This window comes from Papio anubis, chromosome 1, assembly GCF_008728515.1.
Source record: "Papio anubis isolate 15944 chromosome 1, Panubis1.0, whole genome shotgun sequence".
Lineage (NCBI taxonomy): Eukaryota > Metazoa > Chordata > Mammalia > Primates > Cercopithecidae > Papio > Papio anubis.
In genome coordinates this window covers 131,075,499-131,092,092 of record NC_044976.1, presented here as the reverse complement: position 1 = coordinate 131,092,092, position 16,594 = coordinate 131,075,499, and the positions used below count along the sequence as shown (strand labels likewise).

Below are 16,594 nucleotides of genomic sequence, written 5' to 3'. Positions count from 1 at the left end.
GTGAAAGAAATTAGAATAAGAAAACAGACACAAAAATTTTCAGTGGTCTAAAGCTGATCTCTAAAACCATGAAAACAAACATCTCCCTTGGGAGAGAATGCAGAAATAGAACATGAGGCTCCGTTATCCCACTTTCATGTAGGATGTTTTTAAGCTCAGAATACTTTTGAGATTGCTCTTTGACTTCTTTTTTTTTTCCAGAAACAAAGCCATGGGCAATGTATGCTGGGCTGTTAGGGGGTGCCATCATGATTCTCATCATGGTGGTAATACTACAGTTGAGAAAAAGAGGTAGGTGTCTGGCAATAAAGAGATTCTTATCACACTCTCTGTGGTAAGCAGGGGACCTCTCCCCACAGGCTCGGACTTGCTCTCACCACTTTGGTTTTCTGCATGGGGCCACCTTTGCAAAAATAGTAGATAAACATATCCTGGGACCTTGCTTATTTCAGTCTAATTCAATGTGTCTTGATCCCCTCTACTAGGCTATGGAGAGAAATAGAAGAGCCACAGGTTTCCAATGTGAGAGACATTATTCATATAATTTCAGTTTAGTGTGACTAGCACTGCTGTCAAGGTAAATACAGGATGCTGAAGAAATGTACAAGAGGTTTAAGAGTATTCACTGGGAACAGAATTCAGAAAATTCTTGGATCTCATCCAAAAAGTCACCAAGGTTAGAATGAAACCAATAAGGCACAATTATTCCCCTGCAGTTTAAGTGCCTAGAGGTACCATCCCCTGTCCTCTCTTCCAAATGTCCCTATGATTCAATATCTCAGGGCATTGTGCTCCCCTCAGCCACCTTGACTACTACCAACTAATACTGGAGTCAAAATGTCCTGACCCAAGACCAGGACAGATGCCCTGGCTGCCTTCCGATGGTAAAATAGAACTTGGTCCTCAGAACACTGAGCTGATGACTGATTTCATTCTCAAGTAGATCAATGTCATCTACATGCAACCTTCTTAGAAAAGCCCTTACCTCAGCACTCTGATGTTGGTTTTGCTTGTATAAAAAATCTAGATCATAGCACAGCGACCTACTTGTGTCTCATTTCCTCCATCTAAGAGTTAGCCAGGCAGGAGGGATGCATGATTCAGATAGAAATTAGGTTGACAGCCTATCGGGCTGGGGGTAGGGCAATTACATTTAGCTTGTACTATAAGGAAATAGTGAGATTTTTGGATGTTCAGGATGAGAAAACTGAACTGAACTTATCCACATTACCTACCTAGCAAAATTGCTGGGATCCTATGCCATACTCTTTCCTCAACTACACTTGGCTTATCACATGGTTATGCTCTAAGGGAATAGTTCTCCCCATCCCACAATTCCCCACTACCTTTCCCAACACACATACCCATCCTCACCTCATCCCCATTTACCATTTGTCCCTCGTAAGTTAGCAACACACAAAACTCTGCCTCCAACTTGTGGTAAAATTTATATTTAGTTGCTGTACCTTTCACAAAACCTTGCTAAAGAAATTTTATTGGCAGCTTCTAATGATATAATCATCAGAATGCAGCCTGATGCTGAAGGCTTTTCAATGGACTCTTTGGCAATTTCATGTCCAGGAGAATACATTGATTAAGAATGTGGGTATAGGCATTAAATAAACTTACATTCAGATGTAGATTTTGCTACTGACAAGCTGTGTGATCAAATGACTTAACTTCTCATCTGCAAAATGGGGGTAATATTAAGTATTTCATGGTATTGTGGTGAAGATTGGTATCAATACACGGAAAACACTGAACACAGTGGTTCCCATTGATGGGTGATAGATAGATATATAGATAGATAGATAGATAGATAGACAAATCTCTTAGTGTAGATGAGTTAAAATGGCAATGTTTAAGTGCTATGACCAGGAGAGGCTGCACTAGAAGCATCTGGAAACAATACCTAGAACAGATTTAAAATATTTTAAATCATGGTAACATAAGACTTTATGCTTCAGGTAAGAACTGAAAAGGATATTAGATACTCTACACCCTCATGTTACAGTTATGGTAAGAAAAAAGACCCACTGAGATGATGTGATTTGTCCAATGCCACGCAGCTTATGATGGCTACAATGTAGATGTTCTAATTTTAAGGCCAAGACTTATTCATTAGAGCCTAAGACCTTGGTGACTTGTAGTTGAGTTGAGCTTACTCCTAAAAACCTGTTCTTGCACTGGGGAAAATAATCTGAGACTAAATTATCTTGGTCCAATGATCCTTTTAAGCAGCAACAATCAACCTCATCTCTTCCATCTGTCTGACCATTTAGGACTGTCCTCCCAGTTCTACATTTGAGTCTGAGCTGACCTGCAATACTGAAAGTCTTTGAGGACTGTAGTCTGTTCTCTACTCTATTTGTAGCCACTACAGCACCTGGGAGAGTGCTGGGCAGGCATGTCTTACTTTGCAAACACTTGAAAGGACTAACTTGCACCTCCTCTGCTACCTCCAACTGCTTCTTGAGTCCTCCCCTCCATTTTACACACACACACACACACACACACACACTCTCCTCAGTTAAAATCAGCTCTGACCAAAAAGTGAAGTTGAAACCACTAGGCACAGCGTACTCATACCCATGCAAAAAAAATCCCATGTTGACTTTCCTTGAATTCCTGGAACTTCATCAGTGGCTGCCCCACATTTCCTCCCCAAGACTCCCCACACCCTCACGCAGCACATTCCACCATGCTCACCACATACACACTGGGCCTTTCCCTTCCAAAGAAAAATGTGCCTCTCCTAAAAATGCTATTTCCTCAGAGACGTGCCCTTTTTTTTCTTTCTTTCTTTCTTTTTTTTTTTTTTTTTTGAGACAGATTCTTGCTCTGTCACTCAGGCTGGAGTGCAATGGCATGATCTCGGCTCACTGCAGCCTCCGTCTCCTGGGCTCAAGCAGTTCTTCTGTGTCAGCCTCCTGAGTAGCTGGAATTATAGGTGCGTGCCACACGCCTGGCTAATTTTTGTATTTTTAGTAGAGACAGGGTTTCCCCATGTTGGCCAGGCTGGTCTTGAACTCCTGACCTCGTGATCTGCCCACCTCAGCCTCCCATAGTGCTGGGATTACAGGCATGAGCCACTGTGCCCAGCCCAGTTTTTTAAGAGAATAAATTAACTGGTGTTAAAATAAGTCTATCCTAAAGGCTGTGATTTCCTCTGGGTCTAGCCTCCATTGCTTCTGCTTGGACTTTGCCCATAATAAACCTCCATGCTTCAGTTTGCCACTTTCTCACCATCCTTACTGCCGCGTGATGTATACAAAGGATACTGTGCAACTTTAGAAAGAATGAGATAGGTCTACTGTGCCAGCATGAAAAGTGTCAAGACATTTTTGTTTGTTTGTTTTGTGTTTTTGTTTTTTGAGATGGAGTCTCACTGTTGCCCAGGCTGGAGTGCAGTGGCGCGATCTTGGCTCACTGCAAGCTGCACCTCCCGGGCTCATGCCATTCTCCTGCCTCAGCCTCCTGAGTAGCTGGGACTACAGGCACCCGCCACCACACCCGGCTAATTTTTTATATTTTTAGTAAAGACGGGGTTTCACCGTGTTAGCCAGGATGGTCTCGATCTCCTGACCTCGTGATCCGCCCGCCTCGGCCTCCCAAAGTGCTGGGATTACAGGCGTGAGCCACTGCGCCTGGCCTAGCGTCAAGACATTTTGAGTGCAAAGATCAAGTTACAGAGAAGTGTGTGCAGAATGACACCATTTGTGTGAAAAAAAAAAAAAGCCTATATAAGTATAGCAAATATCCAGAACTGCATTGTCTAATATGGTAGTCACTCACCACATGTGGCTTTTTAAATTTAAATTAATTTGAATTAAATAAAATTTAAAATTCAGTGGCATTAGTCACAGTTCAGGTGCTCCATAGCCCCGTGTCTGTAAGCTGTATTAGACATTGCAGATATGGAACATTTCCATCATCTCAGAAAGTTCTGTTGCACAGAGCTGATCTACAGGGATATACATCAAACGTTTAAAAATGGTTTCTTCTCTTTTTTCCCCACTTCTTTTCACAGGTATTGAGAAATATGGTTTCTTTTGGGAATGAAATTGGGTTGGTTAATGGGGGAAGCGGATTTATACTTTTTATATATTTCTTCGCAATTTTTATTTTATGATGAGAATAAATTACTCCTATAATTCAAAAAGAAAGCTTTTTAAAATTGACTAACAATTAAAATGTTCTGCAACTTATTAATTTCCAGAGACCCTAGGCCCTGAGCAAAATTTCCAGAGGCTGGGCAACAGAATGACATTGTTGCTTTATTTTCTAAACAGTCCCAGTTGGAACATCCCTCTTACATGTCCCCCCACCCTTACCTCCCACACATCGATTCCCCCAGAAATAGGGAGGTGAGAAAGCTGCGAGTGAAGCAACATACTACCAGCTGGAAAATATAAAACAGGTATAAACAACTAGTCCTGCCCTCAAAGAACTTAGAATCCTATTAGGAGACCAGATATGCACATTGAACAACAGAGATTAAAGTAATTGAATGGGACACCAATAAGAAAAACACCTAATGCATATTGGGCATTTGTTATGCATCAAGCAATGTTCTAAACACTTCACAAGTGGTATCTCATTTAATTATCACAACAGCCCCACAAGGCAGGTATTTCAAATCCCATTTCACAGATAGGCCGAGAGTGATCAAGTAACTAACCTAAGACAATGTGCAGGCAGGTTGGGACTCAGGGCTTTGTTTCTATTGTACCCTTGGGGAAAGTGGGTATGCAAAGGACAGTAAAGACCAGACAGGTCTGAGTAAGGAGCTCCTGCTGGGGACCAGAGGGAGATAACCATTATGGTTTCTTTTCACCAGGTAAAACGGACCATTACCAGACAACAATGGAAAAAAAAAGCCTTACAATCTATGCCCAAGTCCAGAAACCAGGTGTAAGTTCTATATTTTGTTTGAGATGAACCTGTCCTCTTTCCTATAGGATTCCTGGCCAGTCTACCTTGCTTGTTGGACATTCACAGTTTTCCATCCAGAGCAGAGGAAAGTAGGGAACAGGAGTCAAGAACAAGAGTTCTCGTAAAGGTCACTAATAATGGGTAACACTGGATACTTTTCTGGTCATGTTTCTTCATAGCAAAAAAATGAAGAAGCTGGAAATAAATACTGTATGTATGTATCTTTCCAGCTCTGGCATTCTAGGAGCCTAGGGTTCCATGTTACTCAATTATTTCCTTTTCTAGGGAAAACAGTGCAGGCTTGAGGAGAGAGGAGAAGGTTTGGAAAAGCTATTGTGTGACATGTTGTACTGATCCAAGTTCAGGCATTTACAAAGTGCAAAGGTGACAAGGAAGGTGGGATCTTCAAAATTCTAGCTAGAGTGTGGTTAAAGAGATGAAAGATGATATATAGACTGGAGATGGAAGAAAGCATTGTTGATAGAGTGATCATCGGACTAAGAAGTGAAGGATGGAAAAACTGGATACATGGTGAAGTTGAGAAGCAGATATGGTAGAAGGAAGGGATAGAGACACTAAAAGCATCATGGTTAGATGTAGAGACACTGTTGTTTTTCAACATGAAGGCAATTCTTGGTATTGTATAGGCCAGAATCTGGCCATTTGGGGTGTAGGAAGAGGCAAATTCTTGAGTAAAGGATGTGAAGGTAAACACGGTTTTGATTAGTACCTTAGAAAATTGCATCAAAAGATAGCAAATGCATTTCTGAGAACCAGGAGATGGACTCCTGGAAAAAGTTCTTATTTCTGCTGTCCCCTAGTGGCCTGGAGGGTTTATTACACAACCCAGCTCCATCCTTCCCTCAACTAAACTCCGTTTACATAGATGAGAATCCCAAGAGTAACCCTTTCCCCCCATGCTCTCGTCTGCATATTTAGGTAACCAGGTTCATCTTTACCATAGTGTCTTCCCTCACTACTCTATCCTATGCTGCTAGCATCCCTCTTTTTTACTGTGAAGCATGACGTATGGTAGTCACTAGCCACATGTAGGTTTCTAAATTTAAATTAATTTGAATTAAATAAAATTTAAAATTCAGTGGCATTCATCAGTTCAGGACTGTCCTCCAGTTCTACATTTGAGTCTGAGCTGACCTGCAAGACTAAAAGTCTTTGAGGACTGGAGTCTGTTCTCTACTCTATTTGTAGCCACTACAGCACCTAGGAGAGCGCTGGGCAGGCATGTCTTACTTTGCAAACACTTGAGGGGACTAACGTGCACCTCCTCTGCTACCTCCAACTGCTTCTAATCACACTTTGAGTCCTCTCCTCCATTTTACACACACACACACACTCACACACACACACTCACGCATATGCACTCCTCAGTCAGGATCAACTCTGACCAAAAAAGTACAAAACACATTAATGTCAGCTCACTGAATTACCCTTAAGTGCATATCTCAATATTTGATAAAGCAAGTCTTCCTAATTTGTTTTTCTGCAAAAATTTTTGGCTATTCTTGTTCCTTTGTACTTTCATATGTATTTTAGAATCAACTTATTAAGTACCATAAAAAGAAAAAAATTTATTAGAATTGTATTGAGTCTACAGATCTATATGAGGAGAAATTACATTTTTCAGTATTGCCCTTTTTTTTGTTTTGTTTTGTTTTGTGTGTTTGTTTGTTTTACAGAGTCTTGCTTTATCGGCCAGGCTGGAGTGCGGTGGTGTGATTTGGGCTCACTGCAACCTCCGCCTCCTGGGTTCAAGTAATTCTCCTGCCTCAGCCTCCTGAGCAGCTGAGATTACAGGCACCTGCCACCACACCCAGCTCATTTTTGTATCTTTAGTAGAGATGGGGTTTCCCCATGTTGGCCAGGCTGGTCTCAAACTCCTGACCTCAAGTGATCCGCCCACCTTAGCCTCCCAAAGTGCTGGGATTACCGATGTGAGCCACTGTGCCTGGCCTCAGTATTGAGTCTTCTAATACCATAAAACTACCATTCAGATCAAAGACTAGAACATTGCCCATACTTCCTGAAGGCCTCCTGTGCCACTTCCCAATCATTACTTCCTCTCTCCTCCCCAAAGATAACCACTATCCTGACCTCTAGAAATATAGTTTAGCTTTTTCCTTTTTTATCTTCGACCTTTATAAAAATTGAATTCTTTATTCTTTTTTCTCTCATGTCTGATTTATTTTGCTCAATATTATCTTTATGAGATTCACACATGTCTTTGAATTTAGATATAATGCATGCTTTTTCATTGCTTCATAGAATATAAATGTATGAGTATACTAGAGTTTATTTATCCAGTTGACTGTTGATGGACATGTGGGTTATTTCCAGGTTGAAGCTATTATGAAAGTTGCAGCTGTGAACAGTCATATGCAAGCCGTTAAGTGGATATGTGCAAATATTTTTGTTGAATATATACCTAGATATACCTAAAAGTCAAATTACTGAATTATAGAGTATGCATATCTCCAAATTGACTAGATAAGGCCGAGCTGTTTTTCAAAGTGGGTGTATCCATTTACTTCTCTATCAGCTACATATGAGAGTCTCAATTGCTATGCTTTATTTATTTATTTATTTATTTTTGAAACAGAGTTTCACTCTGTTGCCTAGGCTGGAGCAGCAGTGGCAGGATCTTAGCTCACTGCAACCTCTGCCTCCTGGGTTCAAGCCATTCTCCTGTCTCAGCCTCCCAAGTCGCTGGGGTTACAGGTGCGTGCCACCACACCCGGCTCATTTTTGTATTTTTAGTAGAGACAAGGTTTCACCATGTTGGCCAGGGTGGTCTGGAACTCCTGATCTCAGGTGATCTGACCGCCTCGGCCTCCCAAAGTGCTGGGATTACAGGCATGAGCCCCTGCTCTCGGCCTCAATCGCTCTGCATTCTAATGAAAACTTGGTATTAACAGTCTAATTTTAGTCCTACTGTTGGATGTGTCTTATTATACTTTTATTCCACATCTCTCTAATTATTAAGGAAGTTGAGCAACTTTTCATATGTTTATTGGCCATATTAAATTTTTTCTTAAAGTGCACATTTAATCTCTTGCCCATTTTCCTTTGAAGTTTAGTCTTTCTTCTATGGACTAGCATATGCTTTTCATATATTTTGGATATGCTCCCTTTGGCAGATATGTCAGCAAATACCTTCGCCTATCTGTGGCTTGCCTTTGAAATTTCTCAGAGATACCTATTGGTAAAGAGAAGATCTTAATTTTGTTGCAGACCAATTTAGTCTAGTCCTTTTCAAGCATTACTGGATTTTATTTGCTAGTATTTTGTGAAGAGTTTTGTTTTCCACTTATGTTTCTGAGTGAAATTGGCCTGTAATTCTCTTGTGTAATGCCATTTTTTAAAGAAGGCACTGCAGTGGCTGGTATATAGCATTCTTGTGAGTATATCTAACTGGGATACAAGTTGAGGTGGAAATATTTAAAATATCCTTAAAGAATAAGTAACAGAGTGCTTCCTGGGCTCTTCTTTAATCACAAGCCTCAGATGGATCCCAAAATGACAAAGAGCTACTCTACCTAATACCCACATCATGGTAAAGTTGGTCACTCTCCTGTTAAAAATTCAGACTTTAAGAACTGGAAGGGACCTGGGGAGTCATGCCTAACGAGTGGGGTTTTGATATAAAGATTTATGCTAATTCACACAATGAGTTGGGGTATGTGTTAGTGTCCTAGAGCTGCCGTAACAAATTACGAGAAACTTGGTGGCTTAAAACAACAGAAATTTATTCTCTAACAGTTCTGGAGATCAGAAGTCCAAAATAAGGAGCCACATCCTCAGGGCCACACTCCCTCTGGAGGCTTTAGGAGAAAATCCTCTGCCTTTTCCAGCATCTGGTGGCTCCAGGCTATCCGTGGCATTTGTTGGCTTATAGTTGTTTATCTGCAATTTTTGCCTTCATCTTCACATAACCTCCCTCTCTGTGTCTTCTTTTTTTCCATCGCTTGTAAGGACACTCATCGTCAGACTTAGGATCTATTCTAATCCAGGATGACCTCATTTTGAAATCCTTATCTTGACATCTGTGAAGACCTTTATTCAAATAGTCACATTTGAGATTCTGGGTGGACATATCTTTTGGGGCCACAGTTCAACCCACTACGGGGTGCATTTCCTTTCTATCATTCTCTGGGATTTGGGGGTAGAATTGGTCTTATTTCTCCCCTTAAATATTTGGTAGAAATTGCTAGTAAAGCTATCTGAGACTGGGGTTTCTTTGGTGGAAATTTTTTTAAGTTATATTTTTATTATTCAACTTTCTCCTCTACATATTAGTGAATAAGTTTTTTCTGTCTTTTTAGTGGCTACCCTAGAAATTGTAAAATATGTCTTTGACTTACCAAAGTCTAATGTTTACTTCTCTCCTGCATAATACGTTAAGTCCACAATAATTTCACCTCTTGATTTATGTGGCTGTTTGTCATTATTTGAATTTCATATATATTTTAGACATACAAGACATAACTATTATTGTTTTATATACGAGATATATAATTAGACTTACCCACATTCTCACAATTGTCTTTGTTCATATTTGCAATGTCTTTATTATGTCATTATAAAGACTGTAAGAATGTAGACAATTATTTAAAAACTAACAATACCTTTAGTCTTTTTGGAATGGTTATAAAATAATCTTATAAAGAATATAATAACATGAAAATCACTTAACAAATGTTTACTGTGTGCTAGGAACTCTTCTAGGACTTATCAGAGCTACTATCTTGCAGAATTAACTCCAGGGGCCACCATTCACAAAAGTTATGAGAAAATAATGCCCCTGGAGTTGCTTGTAAATGATGTTCCCTAAAGATGTACAATGATCCTAACAGAAGATGACAAGATACAAAAACATACTAACTTATTATAATTATGTTTAAAATAATCCCCTATGCCTGGATAAAGATCTTGAAGCCAACATTTAAGCACACACATAGTCTTAATAGGACGATGGGTGATTTCTTTTACATATTTTTGTCTTTTCTAAAACTTCTGAATTAATGTTAAAAATGTAAGTTTATTTGCCTTCTTCCTTCTGCCTCTAGGTCAGGTCATGCTAAAGTTCTCCCAAACAGGAAGACCAGCAGAGGTTGCATGTGTTGATAAAGGTTTCTTAATAAACGGTTTTCATAGCCTCTTAATCTATCTCATTACTGCAAGAAATTATTCCTTAAACTCAAAATTTCTTCCAAATGTATTTACGAATTATATGGGATCTTGAAAGTCATCTATTTGAACCACCCAATCACTGCTTGAATTATCTGCTACAACATTACTTCCAAAGTGTTGCCTAGCTCCTTTTTACTGAAATATAGTTTGTGAACAAGCAGCATTTGCATCACCTGGGACTTCATTAGAAATGCAGAATCAGGCCCTGCCCCAGATCTTCTGAAGTAGAATCAACCCTTTAGCAAGATCCCCAAGTAATTCATATGCATAATAAAAGTCAGCAGCACTGGTTTAGACCATGCCCAAGCACTTAAAACTATAGGAGTTCATTGCCTGTCAAGGCAATTTATCCCTCATTTGAGCATCTCTTACTATCAGAAAGATCTTCATTATATTGAACCAAAGTATTTCCCCTAAATCCTAATCTTTGTTTAAACCTGAAGCACTTTACAGGCAAATCAAATTCCTTTTCTGTATGGCAATTCATCAAATATATGAAGAGAAAAATTATGTCCCATCCCTTTTTCCTCCAATAAACTTTCCTAATTCTTTAACCCTTCCATCACATAACAAAATTCCAAGCTTTCTCGCATCAAAACACAAGTGGTGTGGTTTCAAGTCTGGCTCTATACCCAGGGAGAGTGGACAGCAGCATTATCCCATAACCAGTGTCCCCGAAAAGTGTGGAATTAATGACTTCCCTATTATAAGTGATGGCATCCACATCTTACAAGGATGTGGTCTCAATTTACTTTGAAGTCTTTGTCCAGGTATTGTGGGTTTTAATTTTTTCAAAGTAACATCAACAAATATCAACTGAAGGGCTTATTTTTATGCGTCCCACACTGTTCTGTGGGGAATACAAAACTATATAGCTTATTTCTCAAGGAATGTGTAGACTGGAGAAACAACACATAAATATATCAGAATGTTTTAAATATAGCATAGAGTGCCATAATGTATAAATTAGACTTTAAATACCTGAGGAATTTAGGTAAGGGATAGGTCATTATAAGTTGAGGTGACCAAAGAAGAATAGTGATAGGACATGTACCTTAAGTTAAAAGAGCTTAAGGTAGGGGACTCCTGGCTTTGACACTTCTTGCATGTACACATTAGGAAAACATTTGATCTTTCTGAGCTGTAGCTTCATCCTCGGTGAAGTGTGAGTAACAGTATTTAACACATAGAGTGGTTGTGAGGCAAATGAGAAGACATATGTGAGAAGGAGGAAGAGTAGGAATGGCAGTGTGGGATGCAAGAACTCCGCATGTAGCCGGTGATATGAGTGAGATGGACTAAATGCTGTTGCTATTCTGTCCCCTCCAGCTGCTCCTGTAAGAGCCACACCAATTTCAGTTTCTTTTGAGGAAGACATTTAAAACATCTGGGAAGCATTAACAATGGATGAGGCTGCCTTGGGAGGTTGTGCACTCCAAGACACCACTTGGGGAGTCCAAGCAAAGCCTGGGGAATTGAGTTCCAGAGAATTTGAGGGAGAATTCCCACCTGAGAAGGAGGTTGAACCAAATGACTCAAAGGAATGTTCTGCCTCAAGGCTTCTTGAGTCTGTGCTTCTCCATCAGAGAGATGGATGAGAACTAGATCTCTCTGCTCAGCTAATCTGCTTTCTTTGCTTCTCTCGTAGCCTCTTCAGAAGAAACTTGACCCCTTCCCAGCTCAGGACCCTTGCACCACCATATATGTTGCTGCCACAGAGCCTGTCCCAGAGTCTGTCCAGGTGAGGCATCTCTCTGCCTACTCTCTGTAGAGGGGGAATATATGGAGGAGGGGAAAAAGAGGAAGTTTTTTTTTTTTAAGATGGGAGGAGGGAGAGGATCAGGAAAAAATAGCTATTGGGCAATAGGCTTAATACCTGGGTGACAAAATAATGTGTACGACAAATCCCCATGACACAAGTTTACCTGTGTAACAAACCTGCACATGTACGCCTGAACTTAAAAGTAAAAAAAAAAATTTAAAAACTAAAACAAAAACAAATTAAATGAAACACATTGATGAGTCCTGGACCGGGGAAGGTAGGCCACAGCATGCAGGCAAAAAAGAGTCTCTGTGGCCTTGGTTTTCCATTTCCATGAAACCCCCAACACCTGCTCACATGGGGCCACTCCTCACTCCCTGCTGGCCAGTGTTTCTCTGAGAGTTGTCCAAGGACCACATCAGAATCAGCTGGCGTACTTGTTAAAAATAAAGATTCCTAGGGCCTTCCATCTAGGATTCTGTTAAATGAAAATGTCTATGGAGAGTAGCCAGGGACCTACATATTAAAAAACCCACACCCCAGGTAATTCTGATACACACTCAAGTTTAGGAACGGCAGCTGGAGTCCAGGAGTTCTCAACTCCAGCTACAAAGCGGAATCACCAGGGAAGCGCTGTAAAAATGCTCATGCCTAGACTCTGTCCAGCCCCATTTAATCAGAATATTTAGGGGTGGAGCTCTGCGTAGGTGTTAAACCTAGAAGAGAATATGAGGTGCAGCTCAAAATGAGACTTGCCTGTTCTACCCTATCGCAAGATCAGCAGGGACTAAGTTTACTTGTGACAGGAATCTTTCCTTTGCTGAATGAACAGAAATAAATTCTGGGCTGAAAGCTTTGGTCCACTTGGGCTGTTTCAGAAGAGAGCCCAGGATTATAGAGGCACAAAGGTCACACAAATGCCTGCACCCACCTTATTTTTCAAAGCTCTTACCGCCCACACACCCACCTAGAAGTGCCTGGGCAGGTGTCCTATTTCAAGATGAAATCCATCTTCAACTTGAGATCCATTCTCAGTACACTGTCATATCTAAGAGGGAAGTAAAAATATAAACCTGACTTCAAAAGCTTCAAAAAATATATAGATTTTTAATGAAATTTACTTAAGGACAAAACCAATATGCTATAGTTAACACTTTATGGAAAAACCCCTTAAATTCCCATTCTCTTTTATTTGTTTCTTTGACATGAGAGATCTTTGCGCATAACCCTCTTCTCCCCTTCCTCTCCCCTACCAATACCACTTTTCTCTTCTCCCTTTGACTCCCGCTAGACTTTTTAAAAACTCAATAATTTACAACTCTCTTGGCTTCCCCAGATTGTGATCCATGCCTAACAGCAAAACAAATGGTTTGCCTTACAAGGGGATGGAAGGGGGGAGGGCAAAGGGGGAGACAGGGCATTGAATGCTGGTCCTCAGATCATGCTCCCCATAATGGCATGCTTATGCTTGGAAGGGAGCTGTGGCCCTTGTTGCAGGTGGAGAAGCAGTGTGGGTACCCAAGTGCTACCCCAACAAGGCCCTGTCTGTGACAGACCCTGCACAAGCCGTGATCTGTAAGACCCTTTCCTTTTCCTCAGCAGCGCTGTTTTCATTTGCATCCTATGAAGTGAGTATCCAGTCCCTCCCCTCACAGACTTCTGCTTTGTCCCCAGGAAACAAATTCCATCACAGTCTATGCTAGTGTGACACTTCCAGAGAGCTGATACCAAAGACCCAACAAAGGGACTTTCTGAAGGAAAATGGAAAAAACAAAATGAACACTGAACTTGGCCCCAGGCCCCAGGTTTCCTCTGACAGACATGCTACACATCTGTACCCTTCTTGGATCAACTGCCTGGTGATGTTTCTTCCACGTACATCTGTGAAATGAACAAGGAAGTGAGGCTTCCCAAGAATTTAGCTTGCTCTGCCGTGGCTGCAGGCGCAGGACAGAGCGTTACTTGATAACAGCGTTCCATCTTTGTGTTGTGGCAGATGAAATGGATAGTAATGTGAGTTCAGACTTTGGGCATCTTGCTCTTGGCTGGAACTGGATAATAAAAACCAAAGACTGAAAGCCAGGACATCTGAGTACCTATCTCACACAGTGGACCACCAGTCACAAAGTCTGGAAAAGTTTACATTTTGGCCGTCTTTACTTTGTTCTGGGAGCTGATCATGATAACCTGCAGACCTGATCAAGCCTCTGTGCCTCAGTTTCTCTCTCAGGATAAAGATTGAATAGAGGCTGAAGGGTGAATTTCTTATTATACATAAAACACTCTGATATTATTGTATAAAAGAAGCTAAGAATATCATTATTTTATTTGCAAAACCCAGAAGCTAAACAGTCAATAAACAGAAAGAACGATTTTGAGATCTCTGAGTTTTGAACAGTGGACTGGAAACCGTGTAAGAGTCTTAAAAGTCCACTTCTGTGCAAATGGCATTCAGTTTTAAAGAAAAAAGTAGCAAATGTTTGATGGTGCTGTTACAAAGGAGCTTGGAATACTAAGAGGAACTTGTCCCATGGTGATTTTTCACTTCTCAAAATGATGTTTAAATCCCAGTTCTCTGTTGATTCCCTTGAACAAACCTGGAACCTCAGCTAAGACTCTCTGTGACCAGATTCTGAACGTATTCTATATCCAGGGCTTCAAGGGGGTATTGCAGGTCAAGGTCTTTCCTTGGCACTTTCTACTCCCTGCATACCTCTCCTCACACTAAATTTATCTTCTAGTAGAAAATTAAGTTATTTTGGTCTAACAACTTCAAATCATTGAATGCTCAATAACTTATTTTGCAAGCTGCAGGCAGAAAGAGCCTTTTTTTGGTAAAGTCCTATGTTTTTTCCTATTCTTTGCTTTCAGACAAGCTGTCTTCAATTTAAGCTTTTCTTGTTCTTATTGGTTCTTATATACTCTTGGCAAGTACTGTAAGAAACAGCTACTATCATACAATTGCATAATAAGGGGCACCAACTTCCCAGCTCAGAACTCAGGTCCTTATTGCCTTGTATCTTTCCTCCTTTATGTGGTCAATTCACATTGTAAGCCTGTTGCTTAGTGCATCTCGTTTCTTGGTATCAACTTCTTTAATAGAGTTCTTGGTTACAATCAACAGAAGCTGGCTTTGGCTTTTTAATGTAGAAAAGGAACCTATTGAAAAGATACTGATTGGTTCCAATAACTGCTAGAAGGTTCTGCAAAACCATGCTTTGAAAGTGAGCAGGAAAAGAGGAGACTAGGCTTTGGGGGCACAGCCAAAATTACAAAACTAGCCCAGGGATGACCATCCTGTTCATGCACAGCCACTGTCCCCAGCACTAGGCACAGACTCTACCACTGCCTCACTGTCTCTGCTGGACTTGGAAACTTGATATTACTGTTACTGCTGCACTGTCTGCCATGAAAGTGAATTCTCCAGGATGCTTCTTCATCCTTTCATCTCTAGCTTATAATTCAAAGTCTGGAATTGAGTGGTCAATCCTAGGTCACATGTCCATGTCCTATCTCCGAGGGAGGCTGGTAATTGAATATCTGGCATTTTCCATTTTCACTTCTTATGAATTAAGGAATTCTACAAATAATAGAAGTGGGATTCAGGTGGTAGGCAGACAAAAATGCCTCACAATTATACACTATGCCACCCTTGTATAACCTTACCCTCATTCACTGTCTACTCTCAAAACTGTGGAGCTACTAATGAAGATTTGTAAACGCTAGGCTTATGAGCACCCATTCCTTTACTACAACTCAGATTGTTCTAGAAGCTCAGTTCCCAGCACTTGGGTTTTTCCAGTAGCTGAATTCTAACTGATGGAAGGACAGAAACAAAGGGTGAAGAAGAGGCTTTCACTTCCAAGTATCCTGAACCCCTGGGCTCAAGACCTCACTGGGGAGGGAGTCTTTTGGGCCTCCCACCAAACATCACTGGCATTATACCTCTCACCCTAGACCATGTTTACAAGTGGGAAAATTCTGGTGATACATTCACCACTCTCTAGTTTCCCCCAAAAGGGAAACTATGGGGAGCAGGAGCTTGCGTTTTCCTCAGGCTTAAAACAATAAGTTTTCCCCGTGTTTCCCTTCTAATGCTGTTTTCTTTTGACCAAGCATGTCTGAATTCTAGAGAAGTCAGGAGGAAAACACACCCATTCTCAGTTTGAAGGGACTGATGTTCTGAAGTACAACTGGGCATAGTCCCAGGCTCTTCAGGACGCTTCCTCCATTCACACAGCAGAGATGTAATTATTACAGGGGGTGGTGTGTGCTGGCTGAGAAGCCACTGTGAATTGATTCTTCTTCCAAAGTTTATGTTTCTACTTTTTGGAAATGAATAAATTACAACCAGTCCATCAAGGAAATTGCACTTTTGTCTTGTGTTTCCTAAAGGATTTATAACACAGTAGCATGGCATGATGTGTTTCCTGGCCTTATGTCTCCATGCCATAGTTATGAAATGCTGAAGGAGGCAGATTTGATCAGATAGGATGTGAGGTTGTCCTTTTCCTGGAGGTGGACAAGGGTTAGCTTGGCATCCCTTTCACTAAAGGTCAGGAAACACCCTCCACATGGAGAACTGTGTTGAAAGGATTGTTTAATTTTTGTCACTGCCAGAGTAATTCCCTTCCCTGAACTCTTCCAAATTCCCCTTGTGGACAAAATCTAGAGCAAGGTTTCTCAACT

At 40.8% G+C, this 16,594-nt stretch overlaps 1 protein-coding gene across 2 annotated transcripts in view; it reads left to right on the top strand.

Moving 5' to 3' along the window:
* SLAMF1 (signaling lymphocytic activation molecule family member 1) overlaps positions 1-16,272 on the top strand; it is a 39,436-nt gene extending 23,164 nt beyond the window's left edge. The window contains exons 4-7 of one of the 2 annotated variants that reach the window (XM_031654618.1): positions 202-291; positions 4,841-4,914; positions 11,792-11,884; positions 13,580-16,267. In XM_031654618.1, coding sequence (XP_031510478.1) covers positions 202-291; positions 4,841-4,914; positions 11,792-11,884; positions 13,580-13,630 — 308 coding nt within the window. In that variant the 3' untranslated portion in view covers positions 13,631-16,267. Of the gene's footprint in view, positions 1-201; positions 292-4,840; positions 4,915-11,791; positions 11,885-13,579 lie in introns of both variants that reach the window. The other variant, XM_031654621.1, reaches the window with a different exon arrangement.
* The last annotated feature ends 322 nt before the right edge of the window (positions 16,273-16,594 follow it).